At 45.6% G+C, this 19,427-nt stretch overlaps 1 protein-coding gene across 1 annotated transcript in view; it reads right to left on the minus strand.

Annotated features, from left to right (window-relative positions):
• The window catches only part of LOC138301525 (somatotropin-like), a 38,087-nt gene extending 33,115 nt beyond the window's left edge, over positions 1-4,972 (minus strand). Inside the window, exon 1 of the mRNA XM_069242040.1 lies at positions 4,825-4,972. Coding sequence (XP_069098141.1) covers positions 4,825-4,972 — 148 coding nt within the window. The remainder of the gene's footprint in view (positions 1-4,824) is intronic.
• Between the last annotated feature and the right edge of the window lie 14,455 nt (positions 4,973-19,427).

A 19,427-nucleotide genomic window follows, 5' to 3' on the forward strand; every position in this document is an offset into this window, starting at 1 on the left:
TATTGCTAAACTATGATATCATTAGAAATGTGCAGTATGCCACAGTCTGGAATTGTAAACAGTCAAATCAGACACATTAATTGCATGTGCCTCAGTAATAGTACATTTCGGTGGCTCACAGCCTCCTCTGACTGCGGCCACCATGGCTCACTCCTGGTGGGTCCCCTGAGCCCTGCCGTGCACTGCTACTCCGCAGCACACGCGCATCAGTGGCAGACACACTGCTTATTGTAGAGCGCTCCTCGCTGTCCTGCGGGGTATCCCCCGTGCCCCTTGCAGCCTGTCTGGTCTCCATTATGTCAACCGCATGGCTGATGCGGCAAGTCCCCGTGCCACATCACCATCGAAATGACCCAGTTCAACCTGCAGGCTGACAGTGTGCCTTAACAGGCAGGTGGTGTTTGTAGCCAGGTGCCCAATGGATGCTGCAAGTCTGTTGAACCGGGCTGCAGTGTTGCGCTCCCTGTGCCGTGCCTGTGCCCTGTCAGCCACCAGTTCCCTGACCAATAATTCGATGGCCTGTGTCAGGTTCCCCAGATGTGTGTTCATATTTTGGAACTGATTGTCCACATTAGCCAGCCCATGGGTCATAGTGGTCTGCAGTCTTGTAAGGTTCCTGTTAATTGACCTCAACTGTCTGTTTTGCAGGCGCTGACCCTGTACTAGTGATACCTCAAGCCCCGCAAACTCAACATCTGTGACATCCTCCCTGTGCACAGACTGCACTCTGCGCCGGCGTCTGCGCACTGCTCCTGCTGCTGGCTGTGTGTACCTCTCTGTAGGCCTGGGCCCTGGTGCTACCACTGCTGCCTCCATATCCAGCGCAGGATCTTCCATGGACGCTAGTGGCATTTCCATGGGTGGTGGTGTCCTGCTGTGCTCCTGCTGTGTCAGTGCCAGCCTCCTCCTGTGGGTCTGGCCCATGTTCCTCTCCCTGCACTTGTTCGCTGATGGGGGTGCCTTGTGGGAGACCTGTGGGACATAGGGGATACACTGTCAGTCTTGCACATCTGTTTTTTGCCTCATAATAAACATTTCCCAATATTTGGACTACTGTACTACATTGCCCATAATGCACTATTCCAGAGGTTTCTAGAGTGCCCAGTACAGCCTCCGGCTCCAGTGTTGTCTCCACCATGGTTTCCAGGGCTGTAGGTGGTGGAACGGTGGATGGGCCTCCTCCAGTGCCCTGCATCTCTCTCATGCGCTCCGCAACCCTCTCCTTGGTCCTGGAGAGAAGGTCATTCCACCTTTTCCTGATTTCATCTAGAGTGCAGTGGCTTACCCCAATGGCATTTATGTTTTCCTGGATGTCTTGACAAATTGTTTTTCTTCTGAGTGTCAGGGACACTCATTGCTGCCTTGCCAAAGAGTCGGTCATGGTGCAGGCAGCACTCCTCCGTTAGTACCTCCAACTCCTTGTCTGAGAACTTTAGTTTTCTCTTCCTGCCGGCACTGGCTGTCTCCTTCTCCATTGTTGCTGCAGCTCCTCTCACCTGGGTGTGGCTCTGCAGTTTGGGCTGGGTGTGCTCCTCCCTCCTCCCAGTTCTATTTGGTGACTTCCTGGTTCTGATGTCATCACCGAGAGCCAGGAAGTGGGTTTCCCAACTGTTATGTTCCACCTGCAGCCAATTTGCGAGGCAGTCGCAATTTGCGACACCGGACCACAACCTTCGCGCAAATTGCGACCTCGCTAAAAACAGAGGTCGGAAATTGCGGTGCGACACCTCTGCGACTCGCAATTTGGTATGGCAAGTCTTTATGGCATTTGGTTTTGCGAGTCGGAAATAGCGATTCACATGGAGTCGCTATTTCTGATTCGCAAATTTTTACCTACCTACATCTGGCCCCAAATCCCAACTGAGCTTTTACATTGGCAGCTACACCAATGCTACTTTGCTAAGATTCTGCCATCCATTGCACCCACCATTCACGGTTACTATGGATCCCAAAGTGTGGTTAATTTGTCATGTATGTTTTCAATGTCATATACTTTGCTACCAGATTTGGTATGGAGGACACTGTGTTAAGTCTGCCTGCAGCCTGATGTCCAAGCAAATCCTTATAAGGCGAGTGGTAGTATGCTCTCATGTAGTATGGTATACATAACTCACACTTATTATTTGTTACAATGTTCAGCCCGGTGACTTATTTGTATGGAAACTCATACACATCCATTCATGCTGTATGGTGTGTGTTAGGTAAAAATTGGGGCAAATGTCACATACGTAAGTTTTGGCTTGAAGAAAAAGTTGAAGGCACTATTTTCTGGCTTAGATATCCCTTGAGGAAGCATTATTCTGTCCAACACAGCAATATGGTGTATAGTTTCTATTTTCCTCAGAAATAACCCTCAGGAAGGGCAGATGATGGTACAATCCAGATCACTATGCATAGTTATCAGCCAGTATTCGTTCAAGTCAGGTGTATTGACAATCAATAATCATTGACCTGAGGTAAACATCACTGATCTCCCTCACGGTTGATGTGTCACATTACACAGAGACAAAGTTGTTGTGTAAGTGCTATTTATTTGAAAGTGCTCTGGTGCTATATGTACTTTGTCCATGATTGTGAGTCCATTAGTGTGACATCTTCCATTGTGATCCTACACAAGTGCAAAAGGACATGTCATTGGACATGCTGGGGTGAAGTGTCAGACAGTGCAGAGGGGCAGGATTTGCCAATGAGGTAGTGAGAGACAATCACAGGGCAGGGTGACAAGATAAAAAGTGGGCTGAAGAACAGTGCTTGAGCACAGTTGTCGCAAGACTGGCATGTTACAAAGCACAGGACCTTGGCAATAGGTGGCCATGTGGCAGGGACTAGTGCTTCCGGGTACTCTTACGGGTGAAGGTGATCTGTTCCACGTCTTCATCTTCTGATGTGTGTGTTGCCTCCTCTGCCCTGGGATGTCCAGGATCAGTCTGGCCGCCGTGTTCTGTATTCTCTGGAGTCTTCTTTGGAGTTTCATGTTGATTCCGGCTTTGCTGTAGTTGAGTTTATTGCTGACGAGTGCCTGGGTGACTGTTCTTCTCACATTGATGGGGATCCACTTGAAGATCTTCCAGAGCAGGCAGAGTGTGTGGAAGCATGAGGATGAAGCAGCATTGACTTGGTGGGTCATAGACAGTGAGGAGGTGAGAATGATGCCAAGGTTGAATGCATGGTCGGTAGGAGATGGGGCAGTTCCCGAGGGCACTGGGCTACCAGGACTTATCCCAGGCGGTAGGGGTGGGGCTCAGGATGGGCATCTCCTTCTTGTCCAAGTTGAGGTTGAGGCAGCTGTCTTTCATCTAGTTGGCGACTGCCTTCATTCCTTTGTGAACGTTTTTTTTGGCTATCAATGGCTCATCGGTGAGGAAGAGAATGAGCTGTGTGTCATCGGCGTATGAGATGATGTTGAGCCAGTGGTGTCTGACGATCTCGGCCAGTGGTGTCATGTAGACACTGAAGAGGGTGGGGTTCTGGGAGGAGCCCTGGGGAACTCCGCAACTGGTTTCCGTCGGCTTTGAGGTGAAAGGTGGGAGCCTGACTTTCTGGGTTCGGCTAGTGAGGAATGTGTGGTTCCACTCCAGGGCTTTGCTGCGGATGCCGGCATTGTGTAGTCTGGTGCACAAGGGCAGCTGTTTCACTGCAGTCCAGTAGGGGGCAGATATAATTCATGTCTGCTGGGAGTGTGGTTTTGGTGCTGTGGTTGCTCCTGAATCTGGATTGGGAGAGGTCGAGAATGTTTTTGGTCTCGAACTTTGTGAGCTATGTGTTGATCGCTTTTTCGATTACCTTGGCTGGAAAAAGGGGAGCCGTGAGATTGGTCTGTAGTTTTCCGGCTCTGTTGGGTCTGCGGAGTGTTTCTTCAGTAGGGGAGTTATCTCAGCGTGTTTAAAGACATCCAGGAATGTGTTGGTCTCGATAGAGCGGTTGATGATACAGCATAGTTTGGGTGCGATGATGGGGCCGGCTTGATTGAAGATGTAGTGGGGTCATGGGTCCGAGGATGCCCCACAGTGGATGCTTTTAATGAGCTACAAGGCGACTTCCGGGGTGAGGAGAGTCGAGTGGTCCATGATCGGTCGGTGGTTGGAGTCTGTGGTGGTACTTGTTGGCGAGTTTTTGCTTGCAAATCTTTTGTAGATGTCTTGGATTTTTCAGTGGAAGAAGGTGGCAAGTTTGTCACAGAGGTCTTGGGAGGGTGGGATGTCTGTAGTATCCATGCTGAGTTTTATGAATTCCTTGACTACAGTGGAATGTTCCTTGCTGTTGTGTGCGTTGGCGCTGATGTGCTCTTGAATGGAAAATTTTCTAGTGGATCTGATGAGCCGTGGTGTGATGTGATGGCATCTTGAATTGCTTGCTTATGTGTCTTGTTGTATCTATTCTTTTCTTTTCATTGTCTTGGTCACCAGGCATGTTTCACTGCTCTTTATACATATTAAAGTGACCTGTTCCCATTTCTTGTGGACTGCCTCTGCAACTAGCTCAGACTGATCTTCTGTGTCTACCAGGGGTTCGAACCTGTTTTTGATTTATAAGACAAATGCCTTCTTGGTCTTGGGGTCCTGTAAAATTTGCCACATCGAAGTGCTGTCATTCTGATGTTTTGCGTTCTGTTTTTGTTAGCTCCAGCTCTTCAAGATTGGATACTAGATGGTGATCACTGCATATGTCCACTCCCCTCCTCACTCTGACATCTTGCAGTGAGTGTTGCCAGGTACCGCTTATCATCATGTGGTAAATATGGCTTCTGTCTTTGCCACTGGTGAGCACCAAGTTATTTTGTGAATACCATGGTGGGGGAAGAGACCCCTTGTATGACCAGATTACTTATGGTGCAAAATCCCGACAAACTTTTTCCATTGTCGTTCATTGTTCCACAACCTTCCTTTTCCATGGCTGTATCATGGTTTATTTTGTCATTTCCCACTTTAGCATTTAAGTCTCCCATCGCAGTCTTCAGGTCGCGGTTCAGCATGGCTTCAAGCTCAGCTTGTATCTGTTGGTAGCATATCAACTTGACTGTTTTCTCTGCATCATTTGTTGGGGCATATCACTAGATAACTGTGGTGTTGCTGTGTCTGCTTTTTAACCTGGCTGTCATGGGACTACTGTTGACTGACTTCCATTCAATTAGATATTTCTCTGTCCCCTTGCTTAGGATGATAGCTGCTCCTTTATGATCTTTGTCATTGTCAATTCCCAAGTACAGTACCATTGCTCCTGTGGTCGTTTTCGTTCTGCCAGATCTGCCTACTTTTGCTGGCCCCCAGGGTATGTAGGTTGTAGTGCCTCATCTCAGATGTTTCTTGAGCCAGCTTTCCTGTGTCATACATAGCCCATTCTTTCAAAAATCGGATTAAGGTCTTGCACTTGGCACTCAGAACTTCCATCATCTTGTAAATAGTTTCCTAGTGGCTTTGACTACTATTCATTATGCATGTCTTCATGCAGAGACTCTGCGGGTCCCTCATGACCAGATTTAGTGGTTCTTGTTGCTATTTCTATAACTAATGCTTTTTATTGGACAAGGTTGTTAACTGCGTGCCTAGCCCCCAGTCTGGGAGGCCAGTAGATCATGCCTTGTCTGGTCTCTGCCCTTTGATCTGTCTACCCTGGGTGACTTTTCCAGGAGACTAAGTTCCTGCCTGCATAGCTCTTCAGGCCACTGAGGCACGCAAGCACCTCCACTTCTTAATAGTGGTGATCATTCGGGGAGCCTATGTGCTCAGTTAAAAACAGAGTAAAAAGTTTGCCAAGTTTTCTTTTCATTTGCCCACCCTTTCACATTCTTAATACATCAATACATCTAAAGGTCATATAGTGTATTCCTCATCTCTGTTGTTTTAATCTTAATTCAATGTATCTAAGGGTTCAGATCAAACAGCCTCAGCAGCATTGCTTTAATTTTGCAGTACTTCTGTTGGTCAACCCTAGATATCTCCATGTCATCTTCTGACAACGAATAAGTCAACCTGCTGCTCCTTCCTTTTGAGCTGAAGTTCATACGATGCAAACTATGCAAACACATTTGTACCAAGTTGTATGGGGATGGGTCAGTTACGCGTCTAGCTCTGTTGGTGAACACTCCATATAATAAAGCCACTCAAACATTCTTATCAAACTCATGGGATCAGCAACTCCAGAACATGATCTGAATTTTACAAGTTTGACTACACATTGAAAGACACATTTGCTCATAGTGAATCATCAAAACACTTTTATTTAGAACAAACTGACAAAGATGATTTTAACTAAAGAATGATAAAAAAAGCAATTATTAACTTTAAAAAGTAGCAGTGTGTAAGAAATTGGGTTATTGTTTGTGGGGTTTTAAGTCTCCTTGGTCAACAACCAAAGTCCTTCTCAGGGTGAATCACAAAAGTCACTAAAGTAACCTGTGCTTAGCCCTCTGGTAGCTTGGTAGGGTTAACTTGGAGGCATAGAGGCAATGTGTAAAGTATTTATACAGCACACGAACAGTAATAAAGTGAAAACACAACACAAGAAAATCCCCCCCAAAATTAGAAAAATTGAGTAAATTTTAATTGTAAAATGATACCAGAACAACAAAAATCCAGTCAGTAGAACTAAAGATACTGAATTTTGAAGTCTTAAGTAAAATTAAAAGGGCCAACTGCAGTTATCCAGTAACATGGACTGCAACTAAGTCACAGGTTCAGGCCTACCATGATGGAGTGTGGACCGGGTACAGGACTAAAGTTGGTCGCCAGAATACTGTACATTCTTGTCCCTGGTGCTGTGATGTGAGGTCCTGCGTCAGTCTGTGCCGCACTGTCTCTATCATTAGGGTAGACATTTCAGTGAAAGATCTAAAAAGATGTAAGGTGAACAAAAGTCTCTGTTTCACTTACAAACAGATCAGGAATACCTGGCACCAGGAAAATATCCTTGATGTAGATATTTAAATGTGTTTATTTCAAAATGTTTTTATTCCGATTTCCCCATATTCAAATAATATTCATCTAAAATTGCACGATGGCTTTAGAAAATCTCCCATTTGCAAGATACATATTTCAGTATGCTTGCATCCCAACATCACCAAATACCACACATGCATAACTGTATCCGTACAGGTCTTAATTACTTTATCCCCTTTGTTAAAAAAGCTGTAACACTTATTCATCATAACCACCAGTCGCATGATCTTAAAACACTCTTTTTAAAGAAAGTGTTTTATCAGTTTTGCTTGTTGAGGTCTTACTTTCTGGCACAGATAGAGACAATGCATCAGGTCATCTTTTTGACCATGGCTTCACAGAAAAATTACTTTTCCCTCGTGATAATTTGCTTGTAGGGGGCGCATTTTCAGTCTGGCACAAATAAAAAAACTTTTGTTCTGCAAAGATAATAAAGTACACCCACTCCTTCATCAGTTTTTAGGTTGTGCAGTTTGGTTACAGAGGACCTGTTGTGAGCATACCAGGAACTCACAGGATCTTACAGACGCCCTAGTACTTACCATTGGTTGACTTTATTACCATTTTCACTCACTTAGTTCTTATTCAATGGCATTTCTTGTCAGATGTTGTCCATCTCTGCGTCCCTCCTCTAAAGCGTAGCCTCTTTACCATCTCTCTGATTGGCTTGTGTATATCCTTCCGCTGCTAGGAACTACGTTTTTTTAGAACCTAGCTCTGCATGAGTGTGCTTGTTTTTTCCACCGCTCCATTGTCTGCTTCTGCCCTACCCAAATACCGACCCTCCCACGCAACACTGTCTCCCTTCTGTGCTGCTAATTCTGTCTCATGCTTCTTCCACTTGCCAAACCCCCATGCTGCTATCTCCATCATAAACTTCTCCCACCGCCCTCCTCATTGCTTGTCCTCGTGCTGCTTTTCCCTTCCCTGCCACCCGCTCCTCATTGTTTACCATCCTTGTCTGCTCTTCCCCTTCCCTGCATTTTCTTGTTCCCTTTTTTTAATATTAAAAAAGCAGCTTCCTATTTTTTTATTTACTGATCCTCTTGGATATGTAAATTGAAAATAGCATGGTCGTCATTTCATAGGCAGGCAGGCGTGGTGCTGATAGTGCATGCGCCTACAAAATGGTATGGCCTGCTGCTTAATTTTTTCTCTTTTTTTAGGTTTCACCTGAACAGCGTTTGTGCTGTGCTTGTGAAATCTATTGTATTTAATATAAATCTTAAAAGAGGTTTACCTTCAGCCCCCCTTGCTTTCCTTGCTTTTCATTGGTCCCTGTGCTTGCCACTTACTTTGCCTCCATGTCTTTTGGCTGTACCACTGTTTACTGCATTTACTAGTGCTTGTTTTACATGTGTGTGTTTGCTCTTATCAGTGTACCGAGGTCTTAGTAGTGCTCTTCATCCGCTGAACTTCTTTATCACGTAACACTTGCAGACTCTTGCCAAACGTCTTTGTTATTGTGAGCGATCTCCATATGATCTATGGGCTGCTGTGTGAATAGAGCGTGACTGGGGAAATTACTGCGGTCTCTTTGTCAGTCCATGAAGCACACAGTGCTACTGTGGAAGACTATGGGGGTCATTCTGACCCCGGCGGTCTCTGACCGCCGGGGCCAGGGTCGGCGGGAGCACCGCCGACAGACCGGCGGTGCCCCGCAGGGCATTCTGATCGCAGTGGTTCGGCCGCGGTCAGATGCGGGAAACCGGCGGTCTCCCGCCGGTCTCCCGCCGGTTTCCCACCGGTTTCCCACCGGTTTCCCGCCGGTTTCCCGCTGCCCTGCAGAATCCTCCATGGCGGCGGAGCTCGCTCCGCCGCCATGGGGATTCTGACACCCCCTACCGCCATCCTGTTCCTGGCGGGTCTCCCGCCAGGAACAGGATGGCGGTAGGGGGTGCCGCGGGGCCCCTGCAGTGCCCATGCCAATGGCATGGGCACTGCAGGGGCCCCCGTAAGAGGGCCCCACAAAGTATTTCAGTGTCTGCTATGCAGACACTGAAATACGCGACGGGTGCCACTGCACCCGTCGCACCCCTGCAACTCCGCCGGCTCCATTCGGAGCCGGCATCCTCGTTGCAGGGGCATTTCCGCTGGGCCGGCGGGCACTCTTTTGGAGAGCGCCCGCCGGCCCAGCGGAAATGTATGAATGGCCGCCGCAGTCTTTTGACCGCGGTGCGGTCATTTGTCGGTGGGACCTTGGCGGGCGGCCGAATCAGGCCCTATCTCTTGTTGCCGACAATGGTCAGCATTCTAGCGTTCTTCCTCTCCAGTGTGCACCTCCGCTTGACGCCACTTCCTGTTTGTTCAGCCTTCCGTTTGGAATGAAGCAAATTCACACACTCAGCGGGTGCTTGTTAACCCCTTCGCTGCCAGGCCTTTTCCCCCTCGTGTGCCAGGCCTTTTTTTGCTTATTTGGGGCAGTTCGCGCTTAGGCCCTCATAACTTTTTGTCCACATAAGCTAACCAAGCCAAATTTGCGTCCTTTTTTTCCAACATCCTAGGGATTCTAGAGGTACCCAGACTTTGTGGGTTCCCCTGAAGGAGGCCAAGAAATTAGCCAAAATACAGTGACAATTTCGTTTTTTTCAAAAAATTTGGAAAAAGTGGCTGCAGAAGAAGGCTTGTGGTTTTTCCCCTGAAAATGGCATCAACAAAGGGTTTGCGGTGCTAAACTCAGCAGCTTCCCAGCTTTCAGGAACAGGCAGACTTGAATCAGAAAACCCAATTTTTAAACACAATTTTGGCATTTTACTGGGACATACCCCATTTTTGCAATTGTTTGTGCTATTAGCCTCCTTCCAGTCAGTGACAGAAATGGGCATGAAACCAATGCTGGATCCCAGAAACCTAAACATTTCTGTAAAGTAGAAAAAATTCTGAATTCAGCAGGGGGTCATTTGTGTAGATCCTACAAGGGTTTCCTACAGAAAATAACAACTGAAAAAGAAAAATATTGAAATTGAGGTGAAAAAAACATCAATTTTTCTCTACGTTTTACTCTGTAACTTTTCCCTGCAATTTCAGATTATCGAAAGCAATATACCGTTACGTCTGCTGGACTCCTCTGGTTGCAGGGATATATAGGGCCTGCAGGCGCATGGGACTGATGGCATGAGTAGCTGTAACTGAGTGGCACAACAATGAAACTTCATGCACATCATAATGACAAAGCACTTACATTGCTGTAAAGACAAATGAAAACAGTAGATCTTCCCTGGCCTACAATATAACATCCATTTCCATCCCCCATTTCAATCATTGGCCCATCCAAACATATTAATTTGCAGAAAGCATTCCGGCTGAGGCATTAGTTCACCCACCCCAAAATCCCCTCTCTCCCGCACCTACTCTGCAGCTAGATGGGGACTGATGGGCCTATCACGCTTTACAAATGATTTTAAGTAACAACAATGGTTACTTTTCATGGGGAGGGCAGGTAGGGGAAGGTTATAAATTAGGTTTAATTACAAGAGATCATTGTAAGAGCCAGCTACTGAGCAGCTCTCCCTCTCTTTCTGCTTTTTATAGGATATCAGCAGTCGCAACCCTTGCCTATTTGTGTAGATGAATTTAATAAGCATTTGTGTGGGCAGGCAGAAGAAAATGCAAGAGGGAGGGCCTGCTAATGGCACCCCATAATCAAATTAAGATGTGTCGTGTGGAATTAGAGCTTGTTGGGAACTTGGAAAATCGAGCTAGAGTGCATATTAGAACCAATACTGTGAAGAAGTATTTTTTTTATGGATTTGCCTGCATAGCCACTGGCCGACATCTTGGAGGGGGGTAAAAAATCCTTGGGTGCGTCGCACCTGAGGATTTTTTTTTTTCTCCAAAAAACCCCCGGGAGACACAGAAGATCTTCCGTGTCTCTCCCCGCCCCCTACCTGATCTTTTGTGATGCCATGCAGACGTCACTGTTTTGTTTTCCCCATTGGAGCAGGAAGTGCCCGCAAGGCCCAAACGGTCCCAAACGGCCTTCCCGATGTTTGGGAAAGCCTTGTTTGAAAGAGGAGATTCTCCCCTTTTAAACGAGGACTTCCTGAACAGGTTTCCTGGCCCTCGATCGCAGGCCAGGAAACCCCACTAGACACCGTGGATTTCACTTGGGGGGGTCGGCCCCCTCAGCAAACGGGCCACCCCCCCTCCCCCAGGGGCATATTTTTTTCACTGAAGGTAGGTGTTCCCTGGGGGGGGGGGTGATCGTGCCCGAATGCGCCCCCCCAAGGGGCTACATTTTATTTTTTTTAAAGAGAAATTGACAGGGGGTCGCCCTTGGGCAGGGTGACCCCCTGTGGGGGCAATAATTTTTTTAATAGTTGTATGGTTTCCCTGGGGGCCATTATGGCCCCCAAGGAAACCATACAACTACTAAAAAAATATCTAGATCTATATATAGATATATAATAATATATATAGATATATATATATCGATGTAGATAGATATATCTATCTATGTAGATATATCTATCTACATAGATAGATAGATATATCCATCTACATAGATATATCTATATATATATATAAATATATATCACTTTTGTCAATGCATGTGTGGTTTCCCTGGGGGCTGCAATCGGCTCCCACGAAAACCAGACCCACATATAAAAGTGATCTATATAAATATATATATATATATATATTTGCCATTAGTTGTCTTGCAGTTGCAGCTTGCGTCTTCACAGCAATGCACATACTTCTACTGACGCGTTTCAACTGTAGCTTTTAGGCAGCAATAAAAAAGTCCAGTAAGTCTTGTGATTATGTTTCTGCTACAAAAGGATCAGACTTTTGCCTAGTGGCAGTTTTGGCGCCATAAAGTAGCGCAGAAGGTTTATATGCCTACTTCAAAGAGCAAATCTGTATTTTTTGTAAATAGCTGAGTACATTAGTAAAGTCAGCCATTACCTCCGCTATAATACAAATGAAATGAATGTGCGGGGGCGTGGCTATGAAGAGATGAAGGGCCCTTTTGCTGGGTGGTAGTGAGGGAATCCGAGGGGGAGGACATGGGAGTGGGAGCACCATTAATGATTGTTGGACTGGGTTCTAGAGGAGCGAAAGACTGTGACGATTGGTATGTGACAAGGTGTTTTTTGAGTGTCTTGAAAGAACGTGCTGATTGAGGGTAGAAGCACAGGTAAGGTGACCTCTACTATTGCACGTATCACACACACACCAGCAATTTTGTGACTGTCTACGTAAGCTAGTGTTTTAGAGCCACAGTTTAGCCAGTAGCAGAGATGGCATCTCGTTAGATGACTGCTGCTCACACCCTCACTCGGGATATAGAGGACAGCTCTGACATAGGATCAGAGACTGAGACAGCAGATACTGAGACAGCATCTGAGGAATAGGACAATGGCGCAGACTCTGGGAGTGATTTTTCAGTCGGAGGCGTCCCATTCAATAACTCCTCTTCCAGTAATTATGAGGGAGGTGATGAGGACAGTCCTGCTGTCCCTTCGCAAGCACAGTCTGTGTAACGGGACAATAGCGGGTTAGCCCAACCCAGAGAGCAGGTGAATGCGGCGGCAAGCACAAAGATAGAGTGCTCTCTTGGCAGCTCCCCAATTTAGTTCAGCCCCAAATTTCACCACCCAAATCGTATTGTGGAGACATAAAAATGATATATCACAAAACAAACTGGTTTTGTAAGGCAGGCACCTGTGTTTTTGGTCCTGGGCTCGGCGGCCATAAAGGGAAACATACTAAACCCAGACATTTCTGGAAACTAGACATCCGGGGGAGTCCACAGAGGTGTGACTTGTGTGGATTCCCCAAAGTTTTCTTACCCAGAATACCCTGCAGAGCTGAAATGTTGAATAAAAACTCTATTTTTCTTGCATTTCTATCACACAAACTACAGGAATATGCTGGGATCCACAAAATTCCTACCACCCAGTGATTCCTCACCTGTCCTGATAAAAACACTACCCCACTTGAGTGCCTGTGCCTAGCGCCTTTGTCAGGAATGGATCACCCCAGGGTCAACAGTTGCCTCATGTAAGGACCAACATTGACCGTTGTGTGATCTATTCCTGTTGCGGGCACTAGGCCTACCCATACAAGTGGGGTACCATTTTTATCGGGAGACTTGGGGGAATGCTAGGTGGAAGGAAATTTGTGGCTCCTCTCAGATTCCAGAACTTTCTATCACCGAAATGTGAGGAAAAAGTTTTTTTTTTGCCAAATTTTGATGTTTGCAAAGGATTCTGGGTAACATAACCTGGTCAGAGCCCCGCAAGTCACCCTATCTTGGATTCCCCTGGGTTTCTAGTTTTCAGAAATGCGCTGGTTTGCTAGGTTTCCCCAAGTGCCGGCTGAGCTACAGGCCAAAATCCACAGGTAGGCACTGCTTTTTATAAAAAAATGTGATGTGTCCACGTTGTGTTTTGGGCCATTTCCTTTCGTGGGCGCTAGTCCTACCCACACAAGTGAGGTATCATTTTTATCGGGAGACTTGGGGGAACGCTGGGTGGAAGGAAATTTGTGGCTCCTCTCAGATTCCAGAACTTTCTATCACTGAAATGTGAGGAAAAAGTGTTTTTTTTGCCGAATTTTGAGGTTTGCAAAGGATTCTGGGTAACAGAACCTGGTGAGAGCCCCGCAAGTCACCCCCATCTTGGATTCCCCTAGGTCTCAAGTTTTCAAATATGCACAGGTTTGGTAGGTTTCCTTGGGTGCCGGCTGAGCTAGAGGCCAAAATCCACAGCTAGGCACTTTGCAAAAAACACGTCAGATTTCAATGTAAGAATGTGATGTGTCCATGTTGTGTTTCCTGTCGCGAGCATTAGGCCTACCCACGCAAGTGAGGTAGCATTTTTATCAGGAGACTTTGAGGAACACAGAATAGCAAAACAAGTGTTATTGCCCTTTTTCTTTCGCTACATTTTTTCCTTCCAAATGCAAGACAGTGTGTAAAAAAGACATCTATTTGAAAAATGCCATGTAATTCACATGCTGGTATGGACACCCCAGAATTCAGAGATGTGCAAATAACCACTGCTTCTCAACACCTTATCTTATGCTCATTTTGGAAATACAAAGGTTTTCTTGATACCTATTTTTCACTCTTTATATTTCAGTAAATGAATTGCTTTATACCCAGTATAGAATGAAAACCCATTGCAAGGTGCAGCTTGGCTCGGGGTACCTAGGGATCTTGATGAACCTACAAGCCCTATATATCACCGCAACTAGAAGAGTCCAGCAGACGTAACGGTATATTGCTTTCAAAAATCTGACATTGCAGAAAAAAAGTTACAGAGTAAAACGTGGAGAAAATTGTCTGTTTTTTTCAGCTCAATTTCAATATTTTTTTATTTCAGCTGTTATTTTCTGTAGGAAACCTTGTAGGATCTACACAAATGACCCCTTGCTGAATTCAGAATTTTGTCTACTTTTCAGAAATGTTTAGCTTTCCGGGATCCAGCATTGGTTTCACACCCATTCCTGTCGCTAACTGGAAGGAGGCTGAAAGCACAAAAAATAGTAAAAATGGGGTATGTCCCAGTAAAATGCCAAAATTGTGTTGAAAAATGTGGTTTTCTGATTCGTCTGCTTGTTCCTGAAAGCTCGGAATATGGTGATTTTAGCACCGCAAACCCTTTGTTGATGCCATTTTCAGGGAAAAAAACAAGCATTCTTCTGCAGCCCTTTAAAAAAAAAAGCTGTATTTTGGCTTATTTCTTGGTCTTCTCCAGGGGAACCCACAAACTTGGGTACCTTTAGAATCCCTAGGATGTTGGGAAGAAAGGACGCAAACTTGGTGTGGATAGCTTATGTGGCAAAAAGTTATGAAGGCCTAAGCGTGAACTACACCAATTAGCCAAAAAAGGACTCAGCACGGGGAAAAGGACCAGCAGCTAAGAGTTTAATTGGTTAGTCAGGAGTTTCCGCTGTCTAATCCAGTGTCTTTCATTTGTTTCTCTTGTTTCTGTTTTACTTCTCGTTGTAATTTTTGTTTCTTCCAGAGGCATTGCTCTCCAAACCATTAACCCTGCCCTCCGTTTTTGCCTTACCACCTGTTACTGCAGGATATATTGTCTTTCTCAATAAACAAGTCATAAAACTTTTATGGAGTTCCTTTAAATTATATTGCACAACTGCTCACCAAGCTAACACTTAAAAAATAAAAATAATATTAATCACGTGGGCGAAACCTAATATATTTACCAGTGCTTGTTTAATTTATTTTTACTTTTGCCCATGCTGCAGAGCATCTTGGCAAAAGGCATTGACAAAGCCAGTGTCTCCCAAAGGCAAGACGTTTTGGCTTTGCAATGCTTGTTATTAATTTGTAAACTGTAACTGAAGTGACGCTGTTGCAGTTTTAGCATGGCAGATTTTCGTAGCGCTTTCATTTTGTTAATATCAAAGTCGAATGTGTTGCTTTCGATGTACGAGATTTAATTGAGACCCTTTAGAGTCGAAGACCCCTTGATACAAAACCAGAAAATAAACGTTCTAAAAAAAAACAAAATACAACCAGAGTTCAATATTGATTAGCTACAACCGCCATCTAGGCCGAGATGACATTTGTTTACGCACGAGCTCAGTCCATGCATGTTTTCCAACATTGAATATATTTAGCATGTAAGTGAATGTACTGTCAGTGTGAAATATATATAAATGGATATGGATTATACCACCTAGTGACCTTATCGTCGTATCACTGCTGATGCATACACATTTTGCTATTCCCGCCAAAGCAGTCATGTTACTGGGACATTGTAAACTACAGATTACGTGTCAAATAAAGCAAGAATGTTATTCGTAATAATCTTCAGATATGTATTGAGAAAATGTACATTTTTTAATCAGTAATTGTAGCTTATTTGTTCAATAAAAAATAAAAAAAACGTGATAGAGTGAGTTGCGAACGAAAGAGCAGAACGCACACTTATTAAACGCTGGCTGCTAATATCATTGTGTTTCTTTGCTAGTTTGGATCCAAGTAGGGCTAATTTAGCCTTTACGCTTTCTGAGGTCAGTGACATTCCAAATGCAGATTTGTAAAATCAGACCTGTTACAGTGCTGCAAAGGTACTAATGAAAGAACAAAGGCCCATATTTATACTTTTTGACGCAAAATTGCACCAACGCAGTTTTGTGTAAAAAATACTACCGCCGGCTAACGCCATTACTGTGCGCCGTGCGGGCGTCAAATTTATATCTTGACGCATGGCGGCGCAAACCACAGGTGTAAGTCTTTTTTTTACACACACCGCAGCGTCACGTCGTCAGTAGGAGAGAGGCTATATGGCATCAAATTGTTGACAAGATTAACAGTGTGGCAGAAGTACGCAGAACAGTGATCGAGTGCAAGAAATGCTGGCATGACTGCAAGCGCAGGAGCAAGGAAAAGATGGCCAGGAACAGGACAGCAGCACTGCAGACTGGAGGTGGGAGTCCAGCACACCAGGAGGCCCTGGACCAGATGGAGGAGATGGTGGCAGCCGTCATCCCTGAGGAGATCGTCACAGGGATTCAAGGACAGGACAGCGCAGACTACCAGGAGACAACGCACATGCAGGGTAAGTAGCATGGGGAATTAAAATGCACTAATGTCATCTACAACCGGGGGCGGCGGGATACCGACTACAAAATGCATGGAAGTCATCATATACATGGAGTGGCATGGGTAAAGGGGTACGGCACGGGGGCATGGCCAGTACAGAGAAAAGCTGGGGCACACCATAACACAACACCAACAACAGTTCCATGGGGGAATGCTGCCATGCCAACGATGTAGCAAAGGTAAAGCCATGCCAGGAGGGAAGAGCACAACGTCAAACTGACATCCTGTCACACGTCAGCCACTATACCCCCTACATTAACTAGGGCCCAATTAACAACCTCTAGCCATACTGACAACTGGAATGTAACATTGACAACAGTTGCCACTACCACCTCCGTTGTGTGTGCAGCTCAAGTAGCCAATGGCAGTAACGTCCCATGGATCATACACACCTAAATTAGAGGGTTTAGGATGACAACGTTAACAATCCCCTGAAACAAGACAAATGTTCCAGTCCTGTCAAATGTGAATGCCCATAGTTGCCGCAAACATCACCCAATGTCATCAACATTAGGAGCTACACAGCACTAAGGTCACACCCATGCTGCATATGTCAGGGTCCATCCTGTGCCTGAGTCAAAATGCAACATCCCAAATGTCATTCTGCGCAGACAACAGCATTGAGGGGGAAGACACATGTAACTGGTCACTGAAATACACCTGCACAGTCAAAGGAGGAAATAGGACACTGCTACGACTATCAGGGCAATCCAATGTACCACACATTCCCCAACATCAGCTGTACACATTACCAATGCTGACATCCATATTGTGCCATAAGAATGCTATGCATAGAATACGCTACATTTCAACTGCATATAAGTGGATGTGAAAGATCAGAGACTGGGGCAGGTCCAGATTGTTAAGTGTGCTGCTAGTGCCATCAGAGCACCCACAGCCAGTGAAAGGTCTCACCATGAGAATGGATGTAGACGGAGGGTTGAGTAGGACAAGAAGGTGGCAAATCACTATTTGGCCAAAACCAACACCTAGAGGAGATGATGCCGACAAGTCTAATAACTTACCACAATACATGTGACATGCAGGTGGGGCATAGGCCTGGGAGAATGCCCATATGAAAGACTGGATCAATGAACAGGAACCAAGATCACAATGTGAAATCATCACAAGGCAGGCATGTCACATCACTAATGCCACAACACAGACACACTAATTGTACCCTATTTCATTGCAGAGGATGATGGATCTCCTGCGGATATGCCTGTCCAGGACCACCCTGATGACATGGATGACGAGCTGACAAACATCAGCCACCAGACCCTCCAAGATGTCCTTGGAACCCTCCAGACCCCACCTTCAGTCACAAGGAGGAGCACAGAGCAAGCAGCCATCCCAGAGGAAACATACCCACCACCCCAATTGTAAGACCTGCCAGCTCCAATACAGCTCAGGACTCAGACGACACAGGCACCAGCTTTGAGAGAACTGTAGTCGGAGTACAGCGGGAGCTAGCCAAGGAGGTGCGGGTGGGGAGGCAAAATATGGCAGCCAGCCTTGAGGGGGATGCGTTCGTGCATGATGTCATCTGCAGATCAGGCAGCAGCCATGCAAGCGCTAACATCCATCCTGCAAGGACTACAACAAACTGTAAAGGAATTCACCACTGCAGTAAGGGAGTTTCCACAACACCTCGCACCCCAAACCTTCCACTGCATGCACGAATGCAATCATGACCCCCTCAGGGCCGACCTGGCTGCCTTTCCATCGTGATGTGGCAGCTATTCTTAAGAACCAGCAGATCCTCCTTGCAGCAGTACTGCCCTTAAGACCCCCACAGGTAGCAGCTACCGGGATGTCTGACTCCATGTCTTCAAACACTGAGGTGTGTGTTTCCCCTTCACAACCACCACCACCAAGGACAAAGGAGGCAACACACACATCAGAAGATGAAGACATGGAACAGATCACCTTCACACGTAAAAGTACCCGGAAGTACTAGTCCCTGCCACATGGCCACCTATTACCAAGATCCTGTGCTTCGTAACATGCCAGTTTTGCAACAACTGTACTCAAGCACTGTTCTGCAAACCACTGTATATCTTGTCAGCCTGCCTTGTGATTGTCTCTCACAAACTCATTGGCAAATCCTGCACTGTCTGTCACACCACCCCAGCATGTCCAATGAATTGTCCTTTAGCACTTGTGTAGGATCACAATGGAAGATGTCACTATAATGGACTCACAATCATGGACAATGTACATATAGCACTACAGCACTTTTCAATAAATAGCACTTACACAACCACTTTGTCTCTGTGTAATATGACATATCAACCGTGCAGTAGACCACTGAATTTTGCCTCCTGTCAAATTACATAGCTTGTCATTACAACTGTCCTGAAATAATATAGTCTGATAACTATGCACAGTGGCCTGGATTCTACCATACTCTGCTCTTCCTGAGGGTAATATCTGATGAATAGAGAAACTATACACCATAATGCTGTGTTGGACAGAATAATGCTTCCTCAAGGGATATCTAAGCCATAAAATAGTGCCTTCAAAATGTTGCCTCCATACAAAACTAACACATATCACATTGCCCACAAATCTAAGCGAACAGTCACCAAACTGCATGAATGGAGGTGTCTGAGTTTACATCCAAATAAGTAATCATGCTGAACAGTGTAACAAATGATCTATGTGAGTCATGGACACTATACTACAAGAGGGCTTACTACCACTCACCTTATAAGGGTTTCCTTGGACATCAGACTGCAGTCAGACATAACACAGTGTCCCCAATCATAAATCTGGAAGCACTGTATGTGACATTGAAAACATACTTATTGAAAAACAACACGTTGGGATCCATAGTAACTGTGATTGGTGGTTGCAATTAATGGTCTAATCTTTGCAAGGTAGCTTTGGGGTAGGTGCCAATGTTA

Source organism: Pleurodeles waltl, chromosome 6 (genome assembly GCF_031143425.1).
Source record: "Pleurodeles waltl isolate 20211129_DDA chromosome 6, aPleWal1.hap1.20221129, whole genome shotgun sequence".
NCBI lineage: Eukaryota > Metazoa > Chordata > Amphibia > Caudata > Salamandridae > Pleurodeles > Pleurodeles waltl.